General features: G+C 37.6%; 2 protein-coding genes across 2 annotated transcripts in view; both read left to right on the forward strand.

The window, feature by feature from the left end:
- LOC147574432 (uncharacterized) overlaps positions 1–16,254 on the forward strand; it is a 299,824-nt gene that overhangs the window by 210,052 nt on the left and 73,518 nt on the right. The window lies entirely within an intron of this gene.
- Positions 1–16,254, forward strand: part of LOC147574438 (EF-hand calcium-binding domain-containing protein 13-like) — a 153,028-nt gene that overhangs the window by 82,237 nt on the left and 54,537 nt on the right. The window contains 3 exon segments of the mRNA XM_086686450.1: positions 8,504–8,647; positions 10,435–10,506; positions 13,983–14,101. Of these exon segments, the coding sequence (XP_086542576.1) occupies positions 8,504–8,647; positions 10,435–10,506; positions 13,983–14,101 (335 nt within the window).

The following is a 16,254-nucleotide window of genomic DNA, read 5'->3' on the forward strand; positions in this document are numbered from 1 at the left end:
GGGAATCTACTCTTAAAGCCAAGAGCACACTGTATGTTAGCTAACTTGACAATAAGTTATATTTTTAAAAAAAAGCATTCTGTCTCTCTCTCTCTCTCTCTGCCCCTCTCCCATATGCACACACTCTGTCTCTCAAAAAAAAAAAGGCAACTCATGGGGCGCCTCGGTGGCTCAGTCAGTTAAGCATCTGACTGTTGATCTCGGCTCAGGTCATGATTTCACAGTTTGTGAGCTCAAGCCCTGCATCAGGCTCCATGCAACGGTGAGAAGCCTGCTTGGGATTCCCTCTCTCTGCCCCTTCCACATGCTCTCTCTCTCTCTCTCTCACTCAAAATAAATGAATTAATTACAAAAAAAAAAAAAGCAACTCAGAGCTTATGTTCTCTACTTATGCGTTATACCATCTGACTGCCATGGCGTCAGCTCAGGCACACACACGATAATTCTTCCTCACTTCTGGCATCTGGTGATTTCCGTTTCTATTGAGCTTAGCATTCAGTTGTTTAGGCTGAAAAGTTAGGAGTCATTCTTGGTCTTTTTTTTTCCTTATGGCCCTAGCTCCACCACTTCCACTTCTCTGATTCAGTTCATCACCAAATATTATTTTTATTGATATTTTAACTCAGTATAGAGTGTGTTTTGCATTGGAAATTGAAGGGGAATCTGGCTATCGTCATTCTATATTGCCAGTTCTCTCCTTATAGGGGGCACCTGGGTGGCTCAGTCGGCTAAGCGTTCGACTTTGCCTCAGGTCATGATCATGCTGTTCATGAGCCCTGTGTCAGGCTCTGTGCTGTTTGAGCCGTTTGAGCCCTGTGTCAGGCTCTGTGCTGACAGCTCAGAGCCTGGAACCTGCTTCAGAGTCTGTGTCTCCCTCTTTCTCTCTGTCCCTCACCAGCTCATGCTCTGTCTCTCTCTCTCTCTCTCTCAAAAATAAACATTCAAAAATAAAAAATAAAAACACTCATTCATGGGGTGCTTTGGTGGCTCCGTTGGTTGAGCATCCAACTCTCGATTTTGGCTCGGGTCATGGTCTCACAGTTTTGTGGGTTCAAGCCCTATGTTGGCCTCTGTGCTGACTGACAGCATGGAGCCTGCTTGGGATTCTCTCTCTCTCACTGTCTCTCTGTCCCTTCCCTGCTCTCATTCTCTCTGTCTCTCTCAAAATAGAAATAAAATAAACTTAAAAAACCCCACTCATTCAGGTTTTTGACCTTGACATTCCACCTTAGCTTTTTACAAAAGTTAAATCTCACTTTGTTAACTCCATTTGCCAATTTTCTGTTTTCATCTTGTTTACCTCTAGTAGTTTTTTTTAACTCAAGTATAATTAACATACAGTATTACATTAGTTTCAGGTGTGCAGCATAATGATTCAACCATTATTATTTTTTTTTTATTAAAAAAATTTTTTTTCAACGTTTATTTATTTTTGGGACAGAGAGAGACAGAGCATGAACGGGGGAGGGGCAGAGAGAGAGGGAGACACAGAATCGGAAACAGGCTCCAGGCTCTGAGCCATCAGCCCAGAGCCCGACGCGGGGCTCGAACTCACGGACCGCGAGATCGTGACCTGGCTGAAGTCGGACGCTCAACCGACTGCGCCACCCAGGCGCCCCTACATGTTTATTTAAAAACCACATTAGGGGTGCCTGGGTGGCTCAGTCGGTTGAGCGTCCAACTTTGGCTCAGGTCATGATCTCGCGGTCTGTGAGTTCGAGCCCTGCGTCCGGCTCTGTGCTGACAGCTCAGAGCCTGGAGCCTGCTTCAGATTCTGGGTCTCCCTCTCTCTCTGCCCCTCCCCCACTCATGCTCTGTCTCTCTCTGTCTCAGAAATAAACATTAAAAAAAAAATTTTTTAAAAACCACATTAGTGGGTTTCAGGGACAGGCTAATCGTAATGTACACTGATCCTACTGTTTGTCTTGGAAATCCTTATGACTTTTTGAAGCAGCCCATTCCGTAATTTTTGGACAGCTGTAGAACGAGTCAATTGTTTCACATATTTGATGGAAATCCTGCCTTATAATTCCATTCCCAAACTTAACATTTGGACTCTTCCCCCTGTCAGTAGCCCTCCAGGGATGGGAGGAGAGCTCTTATATTTTCTTTCTTTTACGTTGAATCGTCTTTTCTCTGGACTCAGATTTCCCTTCAACCATTCCTCACATGGCCTATTTTTGAAACTTCTTACCAATGACTAATGACTAACTCATGGAACAACATAATATATTAAATTATACTTTCACATAAATTAGCTAATTTTAAAGGAATTTATTATATATTTCTCTTAATGAATTCTGAAAGATTATTTTTTTAGACATGTACTTTAGAAATGTGAAGAGGTTTTTGTTTGTTTGTTTGTTTTAAGGGGGGGGTGGTCAGTCATGGATTTCCTAGTTCAGATGTTTGATATTATCATGCTAAACATAATAGGCTTTGCTGATTCTCTAAATTGGGTAAAGTGAGCTGACAGGAGCAAGGGGTGTAGGGAAAGAAAGTAGAAAGGGAAGGATTGGAGTTTGGGAGCAGTTGTGACGAATGGAGGGTATTTTTTATGAAATGGTGAGCTCGTTAATAGAATGACTAGAGAAACTTTGGCATACTTTTTTGTTCATAAAGGAATAGCCCACGCAGAACCCGGAGTTTTAACAAAATAATCTTAAGAATAAAGATAAGGGACTATAGAAAACTATAGTGGAGAATGGATTGCTCTACCTTTTTAAATGGCCACATGTGGGTAGTGGCTGCCATTTTGGACAGTGCAAAACTGGAAGAATCCATCAGTTTTACTGTTATGTTCCAAAAATTTAGATCCGTGGACTGAATTACATGTTGCATGTATATTCTCTGTGTTTGTAGCATTGAATGACATCATCGGTACATTGGAATGTATGGAGGAAAGTGATCAGTCTGGCAAGGACAACTATGCAGATGTACTTGGAAACACCAATAGAATTTATTTCACTGATAATAGTTTTCAAGAAATGCTGGATGATTCCTTGCTCGACGGTGAGTTGATTGAGCAGATAACCAGTAACTTGTAATAAAAATTTCTTCTAAAATTTTATCCAAGGTTTTAAAATATTTTACCAAATACTTAATTAATTAAATCTTAATACTTAGTTCCTAAATCCTACTGTAAATGTATTGAAATGCAATTTACTACAGATCAGATTTAGAGATCTATCTTATATTCTATATTCACGGAGGTTTAGTTATTACAATATCAAATTCCTGGATGATCTCTTGGACTGCATTGTAAACTTGGTCTGAAAGTATTTATATATATTGTCATATGGCTTTAAAATGTTTCTTTCGGGGCGCCTGGGTGGCGCAGTCGGTTAAGCGTCCGACTTCAGCCAGGTCACGATCTCGCGGTCCGGGAGTTCAAGCCCCGCGTCGGGCTCTGGGCTGATGGCTCAGAGCCTGGAGCCTGTTTCCGATTCTGTGTCTCCCTCTCTCTCTGCCCCTCCCCCGTTCATGCTCTGTCTCTCTCTGTCCCAAAAATAAATAAACGTTGAAAAAAAAAATTAAAAAAAAAATAAATAAAATGTTTCTTTCTAGAGTAATTTTATTTCAAAGTTAATCCCTTTCCTTTTATGAATTTTAGAGAGGTCCTAATAGTTGTCTAGCTTTCTTTTTCTTTTAGGTGAAAGGCTCTTTGAAAAATACAAGTTATTGTTGAACAATTAAACCGTTGGTCTATATAACATTCTGTGTAAGTGTTGATCTGGCTATTTGCTCTATTTACAAAGAATTTACCTGATCCATCCATATTCTTATCTGGGATATACCCAGATGGATTTTATCAATACTTGGAAAGCCATCTCCTGCCTTTAAATTTAACTTCAGCTAAAAAATGAGATCAGATCTGTGTCTCAGGGAAAAACTGGCAATATGCAAAGACAGTTTAGATTGTCAAAACTGATGGGGGAGGAGTGCTGGGATCTGGTGAGTAGAGGTGAGGGATGCTGCTAACCACCCTATAATGTAGAGGACAGCACTCCCCCACATAATTAGCTGGCCCCAAATGTAATTTTGCTCAGGTTGAGAAATTCTGTTTTAGAGTTATCTTGTAAAATTGCCAAACCTACTATTTTGAAAGTACTTTTTAATAGGTTAGTTATATTTTTTTTAATCCTGCTTAGATCACATTTTAAAAACTAATGTAAATATAATGTATCTTGATTCTAACCCCCTTTTGCTTCAAGGTAATACCTGTACTAGTTGTGAGTTATTCTAAACTGCTCTCTAACTGCAATGTGGTCCATCTATGCAAATGGACATATTTTGTTTCTATCACTTGTCCCTCAAATAGATCTCTGTATCAATTTGCATTTTTGTAGAAAATGTATAGGATGAAGGGTATCACTGCACCTTGTCCTTAGGAAAAGCTCCAGAATTACATAGATAGATAGATAGATAGATAGATAGATAGATAGATAGATAGACAGACAGACAGACAGACAGACAGGCAGGACTAAAGAAGGACAATTCAGACTAATAATTAAACATGTTATTGAATATATGAGCCTGGGGATTAAGCTGTTCTCTTAGGGATAAAGGAAGCATTTGTAACATTAGAATCTCAGCCACATTTAAGAAGCTTGGTGGAGCTTGACGAATCCATGGAGTCTAAGAAGTAAGAGGAAGATGAGTAGAGAACGTTATTCTGGAAGCTAGTGGAGGATTTTGAGAAGAAGGGAATGGTCAATGCTAAATGTTATTGAGAAATGAAGTATGTAATTTATCCATTGGTTTTCTTCCAAACTGGGTAAAATCATTATGCTGTTCCTTATGGCCTAATCTCTCTATTTAAATTTGCAGACTTTAGGAAAGAGGCTTTGTCTTCAAATCTGAAACTACCAACAGCAGATGGTAAGGACTTTATATATGTATACAAGAAAGCATTCCCTATGAAAGAGTTATTTTTTAGGATCATTGCCAGGTGCCAATGGATTCCTAGTCCATTCGTCCCACTCCAGCCAGAGTAATTGTTTTTTTTCAAAAAAGTAATCTGATTGTGTGATGTCCCCCTATTTTCAACTCTTTAAACATTTTCCATTGTTGTTAAAGATCAAAATCCTGCATGTCCTAGCTCTCTGGTATAATTTTGTACCATTACCCTTGCTTTCTGCATTTTCTTTCATTTCCTTCGAAATCCAACTACAAAGCTTTTGCGTATTTTGTTCCCTGGAATAGGTTTCCCTGACACTCTTTGCCTAGTTAATGTTTACTCATCTTTCAAATGAGTGATGGGGTGCCTGGGTGACTCAGTTGGTTAAGTGTCTCACTTTGGCTCAGGTCATGATGTCGTAGTCTGTGAGTTTGAGCTCTGTGCTGAGCTTCGTGCTGACAGCTCAGAGCATGGAGCCTGCTTCAGATTCTGTGTCTCCTTCTCTGTCTCAAAAATAGACATTAAAAAAAAAAATTGAATGAATGTCAATTTCCTCTAGGGAGCCTGTCATTATCTGGTAGTCGAGGTCAGCTTCTTTTATTATAAGCTTTCATTAAACTATGTCTTTTTCATAGCATTTACTTCATACTATAAATACCCATTAATATTTTTTTAAATGACACTAGAAATGCTCAATATATTTTAGCTTATAAAGTGACAAAAGTAGGAGCATCTGACTGGTTCAGTTGGTAGAACATGCAACTCTTGACCTCAGGGTCATGAGTTCAAGCCCCATGTTGGGTGTAGAGCTTACTTAGGAAAAAAAGTAGCAAAAATATTAGAGAACTTTGAATTATCTTAATTCATTAAGACCAAAATAATATAATTTCTCATTAAATTTTTTTATTTGAGTACGGTGGACACACAATGTTATATTCGTTTCAGGTGTAGTGATTATACATTTTGCTATGCTCACCACAAACATAGCCATTTGTCACCATACAACAATATTACAGTATCACTGACTATATTCCCTTTCCTGTGCCTTTTATTCCCATGACATAGTCATTACATTCCTGGAAACCCGTATCTCCTACTCCCCTTTACCCATTTTACCCATTATCCCCCCTTCTCTCTGGCCACCATCAGTTTGTTCCTGTATTTTTAGGTCTGATTTTGCTTTTCTTTTTTTTTTATTTGTTTTTTAGATTCCACCTATGAGTGCAATCATATGGTGTTTGTCTTTCTCAGTCTGACATATTTCACTTAGTATAATACCCTCTAGGTCCATCCATGTTGTTGCAAATGGCAAAAAAACAATCTCATTCTTTTCCATGGTTGTGTCAAATTCCATAATATACCACCTCTTTATTCATTCACCTATTGATAGATAGTTGAGATACTTCCATATCATGGCTATTGTAAATAATGCTGCAATAAACATATAGGGGTGCATATACCTTTTTGAATTAGTGTTTTTGTTCTCTTTGGGTAAATACCCAGTAGTGGAATTGTTGGGTCAAATAGTATTTCTGTTTTTACTTTTTGAGGAACCTCCATACTGTTTCCACATCAGCCGTACCAATTTACATTCCACCAACATTGCACAAGGGCTGCTTTTTCTCCACGTCCTCGCCAGCACTTGTTACTTCTTATGTTTTTGATTTTAGTCATTCTGACATGTGTAAGGTGATATCTCATTGTTGTTGTGATTTGCATTTCCCTGAGATTGGTGATGAATATCTTTTCGTGTGTCTGTTGGCCATCTGTATGTCTTCTTCAGAAAAAGGTCTATTTAGGTCTTCTGCCCATGTTAAAATCTGGTTGTTTTCTAGTCATATTTTTGATTATTTGGTTAATGATTCTTTTTCTTACGTGCCTGGAAGCATCATTGGGCCAAGAACCATGTTTCCATTTTGCCAGAAGTCCTAGCATTGTTTCTCCAGATCCTAGCACAATTTTGGCTTTCAGAAGCCCCTTATTAATAGCTAATTTAATAGCTAATATTATATGATATTTACTGTGCTAGGCATTGTTTCAAATCTTTTATATTATTGACTTATATAATTGTGAATATTTATGGAATTAAAGAATGACAATAAATCTGTCTTCTTATCTCATTAGCCTCATCTCTCATCACTTCTGCATTTGTATTTATTCTGTAGCCATATTACTTATTATAATTTAAATTGGTTCCATATCTTCCATGTGCTTTTGGTTCCATATATTTGCATGTGCTGTTTCCTTTCTGTATATTTTCTGTCAAACAAATTCACATTTTCCCCCCAAACTCAGTTCAAACATCACTCCTCAACCCATAAGACTTTTCAGAGTTATAGGTTAGGTGAACTGTCTCAGTGCTTTATATCTGAGTGCTCAGTGCTCATATCTGGCACACATTTTTCTCATAGTACCAACTATATAATGTATTATAATTTTATTTATAGACAAGACAAATTCTAAAGTCCCTGTCTTCAAGGAATTTAAAGGAAACTCTTTAAGAGGGCTGAAATTTTCATTGTTGGTTTTAGTAGCTATAAAATAAATGTTAGTAAAAATGAATATAGGTCTAAAATGGTATTATGGTATTCTTTCCAACTGAAGGTTTAGATCTGTTAGTATAATGCAACGATTTTCGGACTATGGAAACATACACGACAACTTCATTTTGGGGTTGAGAGAGAAATGGGGTGAGAAATGGTATTGACAAAAAATTGAAACTCCCAGTAATGATCATGTTTTATATTTTAAATTGGTGTGGTATCAACAGGACTACATTTGGTTGCATGGGTTGTGCTTGCACAGAGATGCCTGGTTGAAAGGGTACAAGTAGAGACTGAAATGCATTCTACATTCCACTGTGCTCTCCAGGCTGGGACCACCAATGCTAGATTGCAGCTACCTAGAGGAAGGTATGCCTCTTTGTAATTGATACATAGAGAGGGGTGCCTTTTTTCAATTCACACAAAAGCACAATATAGACTGGTAGTGGCCCTGGAGATCAAGAGCTTTAATCTCAAATTTTAGCTTTTTTTTTTTTTTTTTTTGGTTTATTTCATCAGTTGATAGTTGATAGAAGTCTTTAGATCTACATGTACAGGACGTTACTATTATTTAAGAAAGGGTCACAGCTTATTCAGTATTTAATGGATGAATGGATTCAGATAACCCATCAAATTCTGCATATAATTTTTTGGTTTAATTTTTCTTTTCTTAAATGTTTAGTTTTAAGAGAGAGAGAGAGAGAGAACAAGTGGAAGAGGGGCAGAGAGAGAGACACAGAATCTGAAGCAGGCTCTAGGCTCTGAGTTTTTAGCCCAGAGCCCAATGCGGGGCTTAAACCCAGGAACCATGCGATCATGACCTGAGCTGAAGTTGGATGGCTAACCGACTGAGCCACCTAGGCGCCCTTAATTTTTTTAAATGCTGCTTGAAATAAATAGGTTGTCAGTTACAAGTAGAAAATACTTTGCTTTTTTTCTGCAGAGATTTTAGTTAAATATATATACTTAAATTGAGAGTTCACCTATAGTGGACTCTGGACAAACTATTTTGCATTTTTTAAAATAATAGTATCTTATATATATTTATTTATCTTTGTAGCATTTAAAGAAGCTGCTTGTATCTTGACAAGTGTTGATAATGGCAAGATTGGCATACGTAACTTGGAGCATGCCCTGAAAAGTTTGAATGTTAATTTAGCTGCGGAGGACGGCAGTGAAGCCCTTAAATATTGTGACATCAGTGGTGAGCATTTTTTTGGCTTGAGATTCTGCTCATTTTTCCCTGTTTATAGGAACCAGTTTTAGAGTGTTTTATATGGAGGTAAAATGCTAAAGGCAGTCGCGATGAGGCTTAGGTTGATATAAATTAGAGCCAAAATAGTCTGCTAATTTATTTACTGACCATATCTATCTGTTCATACTCTACATATGCTAATTTAGATAATTAGCATTCATTTCTTGTAAGCATGGGTGGGAAAATACCATTATGTAATAAAACAAAGACATGACATCAGCAGCTTCATTTTGATCTGCAGTCTTTCTTCAGAGGAGACCCACTTTCACCTTTTATTTTGCTTGTCCCATTCTGCTTTTTTAACCAAAGGAAATACCCAAAGTTTCATTACATCTCAGAAGAATAATTATTTAGTCTTGATCATTGTTTCCAAGTGGTCACATATTTATCTTTGTTTTCCATCTTTGACTTCATGTATTGTGTACTTGATCTCCTTTCCTATTTACATCCACTCTTAAGTGTCAAATCGTGTGGGAATACTTCTAGAAGCTGGTGAGTTTTACCAGTTTTAGGTGGCTTTTTATTTGGGGTTTATCTTAACCAGCTTGTTTTTTCTATGGGAATCCCATGAGCATGTCTTAGGTTTAAGAGTACCTCCCCAGCATTGTTTGGTTATTGCTTTTGCCATAGATTATTATTGACCTCAATCAATTTTTATGTTTTGACCTGGGGTTTTTCATATCATGGGAGTGGTATAAATTTAGGCCCTAAGCCCACATGAGATGCAGGAGATTTTTCACAGGTGATCTTTTTTACCCACTGCCTCTCAAAATTGGGAAGATTTAGGTCACCTTGGTGTTTACATGGGCCAGTGAATATAATATTTTAATCTCCCTTTCACTGGATTGAAATTCTTTAAGCATCCCAGTTTCATTTGGTATCTAAATTCAAACTCTCTGTGTAGCAGGACCCAAGTTTTCTTTTATGAATATGCATGAACATTTAAATCAAGCACCTTGCTGCTTTTGGATCTAATATGTATCCCCAAATAGCTGTAGGCTTAGTATTCACTTGGTTTTCCCCTCTGGATCTCTGTGCCAACTTAACGTTTTATTATTTCCTTTTCATACAACTTGATAATGCATTTATAGAATAAAATATTTCATACAGCATCTTTAGGAATTTGTAATCGTTCCTGTGCTACCCAGCTTGCCATTTTGTTATAAGTTAAAGTCTTTTCAATGTAGTTATAGCCCTATATTTTCTGCTGTGGTTACATTACTGCATTTTATTTCCTGTGTGTGTGTGTGTGTGTGTGTGTGTGTGTGTGTCCCAATAGTTAACATTGTCACCTCTGGCCTTAGACTGCCTTAGTTCAAATACAGCCTCGAGCACTTTCTGGCTCTTGTGACCTAGACAAGTTATTTAATTTCTCTTTGCTTTCATCTTTTAAGGATAGGCATATCAAGCATGTTATAGAATTCTTGTGCATATTTTAGTTAATAAATGTGAAGCATCATAAAAGGATACTTAGTATATATACATAAGGAACTCAAAGTTATTTTAAGTTCTTACTTTTGAGTAAGAAGTCAAAAAAAGTGAACTATTAATATCATTAACTGATCAATGGGTGTGGTTCCTGAAAGTATGAAAAATTACATTGAAATAGTTTCAGCCATTTGAGAGAGAAATGAGGTAGAATGAGATTTTAGGTATTGTTAGTCAGAGCCTTTATTTTGTGTACCGATTGAGTATCAGGGTTTTAATGACAATATGCTTGATTTTGATATTTCCAGATGATAATGAGGTGAATTTAAAAGATTTCTTTGAAAGAATTAAAGGAAGTCCACCTTTCAAAGAGTCCATAGGTAAGTGAATACTTCCAGTTTAAAGAAGTGACTGTAAAATAAAGATAATGAAATCACATTTAAAAAAAATCACTAAATGGATTTCAAGTGTTTAATTTGTAGTGTCTATAGTTTCAAAAAGGATTTCAAGCAGCTTATGTGATATAAAAAAAAAAACAAGTGAAAATGGGGCAAAGTTATAAAGGAGGGAAAAGAAATAAAACAGCGTTGAAGAAGATACACAGTAAATACCTTTGCTGTTAATATAAAGTCCTTCCTCAAGAGGAGATAAATTTTTCTTCACTCAAGGGGTTCTGGATCTATGAATTAAATCAGGTGTGGAAATTGGGTGAGGGACCACTACTACCCTCTGTGCTGTCTCAAGTCAGGCCTTTGGAGTTTTCAGGTTTACCCAAATGGACTGGCCACTGATTTCACTTATAGAAATCTTAGCTTCATCTAGCTAGTTTCTTTAAATGCTTGGGCCATTAATCCCTGTATCATTCTTACTACCATGTCATTTCTGTGGCCTAACCACATCGTTTTGCCCCTGCTGCATAAAGACAAGTGCTTGGTCTTTGTCCCCAAAGTTCCTCTCGTGCTCCTTGGAATTAGGGAAACCATTTCAACACCAGCATCTTTCCCTAAACCCCCATGTCTACAGAGAACACCTACCGAAGAACCCTCCACAAATGCAGACACCCCTGCCAACAATGGATTTCTAAATGCCTTGGGGAAACAAATGTCTTTTTTTCTTCACGTTTGAATATCTCTAAAATTAGAACACCTTTATAATCAATGGCATTATTTATCAAATGTACATTTTTACTGAGATATAAATCACATACCATAAAATCTCATCCTTTTAAGGTGTTCAATTCAGTGGTTTTTGGTATATCCACAAAGTTGTGCAACCTTCACACTCTAATTCTGGGACATTTTCATCACGTCAAAAAAAACCCCTGTACCCTGTAGTGCTTATTTCCCCGCTCTCCCCAGCCACTGACAACCACTAGTCTGCTTTCTATCTGTGTTGATGTTTGAACATCATATAACTAGAATCGTTATTCTAGTTATTCATATAACTAGAATACGTGGCTTTTTGTGTCTGGCTTCTTTCATTTGGCATACTGGTTTTTTTTTTGTTTTTTTTTTTAATTTTTAATGTTTATTTTTGAGAGAGAGAGAGAGCGGGGGAGGGACAGAGAGAGAGGGAGACACAGAATCCGAAGCAGGCTCCACGCTCTGAGCTGTCAGCACAATGTGGGGCTCGAACCCACGAAACCATGAGATCATGACCTGAGCTGAAGTCGGCCGCTCAACCGACTGAGCCACCCAGGCGCCCCAGCATACTGTTTTTAAGGTTCACCTGTATCATAACATAAATGAGTACTTTATTCCTTTTCGTGGTAGAATAATATTCTGTGGTTATACCACATTTTCTTTGGCCAGTTATCAGTTCATAGACATTCGGGTTGTTTCCCTTTTTTGGCCACTAAGAATAATGCTGCTATGAACATGTGTACATTTTTTTGAGTACAGGTTTTTGTGTGGATGTACATTTACATGTCTCTCAGGTACCTACCTGGGAATGGAACTGCTGGGTCACGTGGTAACTTTACATTCAACTTGAGGAGCTGCTGGAACCTTTTCCAAAGCAGCTGCCCCATTTTACATTCCCAACAGCATTGTACATTTCTTTAAATCCTTGTCAGTACTTGTTACATTGTCCGTCTTTTTTATTCTAGCCTAGTCTCACAAGTATCTCACCGTGGTTTTGTTTTGCATTTCCCTGATGGCTAATAACTTTGAACATCTTTACATGTGTTTACTGGCCATTTAGAGATATGTATCCTTTGCTTATCTTAAAATCGGGTTATTTGTCAAGTTGCTAGGGTTCTTATATCCTGGATACTGTAGCTTTATCAGATAGATGATTTGCAAATCTTTTCTCCAATTTTATGGGTCTTTTCTCTTTCTTGGTGGTGTCCTTTGAAGCACAAACGTTTTTAAATTGGGTGAAATCCAGTTTATATTTTCTTTTGTCACTTCTTTTGATATCATGTCTAAACATAATCCAAGATCATTAAGATTTATACTAATGTTTTCTTCTAAGAATTTTATAGTTTTAGCCTTTTAATTTCAATCTTTGATTCATTTTGAGTTAATGTCTGTATGTGGTGTGAGATGGGAGTCCACTCTAATTCTTTTGCATGCAGATAGCCAGTTACCCCAGCATCGTTTGTTGACAAGATCATTCTTTTCCCCCTTAAATAAATGGTTTTGCCATCCTTGTAAAAAATCAATTGATCAGAAATGTATGGATTTATTTCTAGACTTCCAGTTCCATTCCACTGATTTTTATTTATTCTTATGCCACATGGTCTTAATCACTATAGCTTTGTAGTAAAGTAATAACCTAAACAGTAATTTTCAACCAGAGCAGGGCATCAAATTTACCGATAAAGCTTGAGTTACCTGGTTCTACTTCTGACTATGATGGAGTAGCTTATGTGAAACCAACCCTCCTGCTGAGAACAACTAGTAAAATGTGGACTAAATTAAACAGCATCAACAACCACAACTGTTTGAAGGCATTGGAAAGTGACCAAGGCTGTCAACATTTGTGGGGCTATAAGATAAATATAAAGAGCACGACTTACAGAAACAGCACCTTCTTCTTCTTATTTTGTCTCTGTAACATAACTTTAAGTGAAATAAGGCAATAAAGTTTTGATGTAAACTTCTTTGTAATGCTTCACAATTATTTCAGGGTCCACATATGAAGTATTATGTAGCTGTAGGCATAATGGTTGACCAGTTACATATGTCTACCTGAAAGGCACAGTAGTTAAGAGCATGGGCTTTGGAAATATCGTGCCTGGATTTGAATCCTGGCCCTGTCACTTAATACCAGTATATTCTTCAGTAAATCACTTAATCTCACAAACCTCGGGGCGCCTGGGTGTCTCAGTCGGTTAAGCGCCCAACTTCAGCTCAGGTCATGATTTCGCGGTTAGTGAGTTTGAGCCCCACGTTGGAGTCTCTGCTGACAGCTCAGAACCCGGAGCCTGCTTCAGATTCTGCATCTTTGTCTCTCTCTGACCCTTCCCTGCTCATGGTCTGTCTGTCTGTCTCTCTGTCTGTCTGTCTGTCTGTCTCTCTCTCTCTCTCAAAAATAAATAAACATTAAAAAATTTTTTTAAATCTCACTAACCTCAATTCCTTCATCTGAAAAATGGGGATAATAATGCCTATCTTGGAATTATTACAGGTAATAATAGACTTAAATAGGTAAAGTAGAAGTACTCAGAAGAGTCTCCAGCACTTAGTGTTCAGTAACTGCTAGCTATTATAATACACAATGGTTTTTAAAACTACTAGTAATTTCATGTAAACTTCTTTTATGCAACTCAAGCCCATTAAGTGAAAGTGAACAGTGTACTCTTATTTCTGCTGTTGAAGCATGTTTTTGCTCTTTTTTTTTTTTTTCTCAGTTACACGGCTACTCTTCGTTACTGTTCAAATTCTCCAGAATGATCTGATTGATGTCTCTGACCTCAAGGCATTATTGATGAACAATGACTTTCATGCAGCTAATGTTTTACTTGATGAAGTATTAAGACATGGACCTGAACACGGTTAGTAGTCTGAATGCATCTAGTTGTAAAGGCCATCATCTACCAGTGGGGATGGGAGATGTATGGATGGGGTATACAGCAATGGAGGGCACCCTGGGGCGGGGGGGCTGCAGTGAGATGACTGGTGAGCACCGGTGCCACCATAGTGTGCCAAGCCTGAGCTCTGTGAGACTGAACAGATGGGGGAGTCTGGGCCTACTTTATCCCTGTGGGTGGTGGTACTTGGGAGATGAGGTCACTTTGCGAACTGACTGGCGCGGGCAGTATTCAGTCAGAATGCCATGCACAGAGTACAACAGAGTCCGTGAGGCCCTTTGCCACGTGTTAACCCTTTGGAAGGGAAACTATGGAAACTATGCTGATATCCAGGAATACCTCAGGGGGTGTTGCCTGTGGCATTGGCTCAGGGAAGCAGATGTTTATAAATGTAGAAAATAACTGCGTTATTTTAATGACTGGTATTGTTGAATATCATTTTTGCTACGTTTTCAAAAGAGTTGGGGAATATTCTTTACTTTCCTATTCTCTGTAAGAGATTTTTTTCTTCCTCAAATGTTAAGCAGAACTCACAGGTGAAGCCTTATGGGCCTAGAGTTTTATTTATGGAAAAATTCTGGATTATTGATTTAATTTCTTAAATTGTATGGTATTACCAAGAAAATATTCTATTTTCCTGTCAGTTTTGGCAGGCTGTGTCTTTATAGGAATTTGTCCATTTCATCTGACTTTTCAAATGTATTGGATAAAGTTGTCCTTGACATCTGCTTCTTATCTTTTTTGATTTCTGCTTCATCTGTAATGATACCTTCATTTTCATCCTCGATATTAGTGACTTAGAGCTTTTTTTTTCCCCCACTCCACCTCCACAGAGTTTTTCTTTTCCTTTTTGTAAAATTGAGATATAATGGGCATATGATAACATTATGTAAGTTTAGGGTGTCCAATGTGCTGATTTGATACATTTATATATTGCAATATAATTATCACTGTAATGTTATCTAACACCTCTATCACATCACGTAATTATCACGATTTCTTTTTTTGTGGCGAGAACATTTAAGATCTAGTCTCTTAGCAACTTTCAATTATGTAATACAGTATTAGATCAGCACAGCATTAGATTTCCAGAATTTATTCATTTTAACTGCAAATTTGTACTTTTTAACAGTATCTCCCCAATCACCCCACCCCCTAAGTCCCTGGTAACCACCATTCTACTCTCTTTCTATGAGATCGGCTTTTTTGGATTCCACATATTAGTGACATATACAACATTTGTCTTTGGCTTATCTCCTCTAAGCATAAGGACTTCAAGATCCTACCATGTTGTTGCAAATGGCAGGATTTCTCTCTTTCTCATGGCTGAAAAATATTCTGTTGTATATTTTCACACTACCTCTGTTTATTCATCTGTTGATGAGCACTTAGATTGTTTCCATATTTTAGCTATTGTGAATAATGCTGCAGTAGACACAGGAGTATGTCTTCGAGATCCTGTTTTCGTTTCCTTTGAATATACACTTATAAGGGGAATTGATGGTTCATATTGTAGTTCTATTTTTAATTTTGAGGGGAATCTCTATACTGTTGTCCATAGTGGCTGCACCAATTTACATTGCCACCAACAGTGTATGAGGGTTCCCTTTCTCCACATCATCACAAATCCGTATCTCCTGTCTTCTTGGTGATAGCCATTCTAACAGGTTTGAGCAATATCTCATTGTGGTTATGATTTGCATTTCCCTGATGGTTAGTGATGTTGAACACCTTTTCATGCACCTGTTGGTCGTTTGGATGTCTTCTTTGGGAAAATGCCTATTCTATTACTCTGCCCATTTTTAAAATAGTTCATTTGTTTGTTTGTTATTGAGCTGTGTGAATTCTTTGTTATATATTTTGGATAATAATCCTTTATCAGATATATGGTTTGCAAATATTTTCTCTCATTCTGTAGGTTGCCTTTTCATTTTGCCGATTGTTTCTTTTGCTGTACAAAAGTTTTTAAGTTGAAGGTAGTTCTGGGGTGCCTGGGTGGCTCCGTTGGTTAAGCGTCCGACTACAGCCAGTTAAGCATTCGACTTCAGGTCTCGATCTCATGATTCTTGAGTTCAAGCACCACGTCGGGCTC

This window comes from Puma concolor, chromosome E1 (genome assembly GCF_028749965.1).
Source record: "Puma concolor isolate L17-30 chromosome E1, mPumCon1.1.hap2, whole genome shotgun sequence".
NCBI lineage: Eukaryota > Metazoa > Chordata > Mammalia > Carnivora > Felidae > Puma > Puma concolor.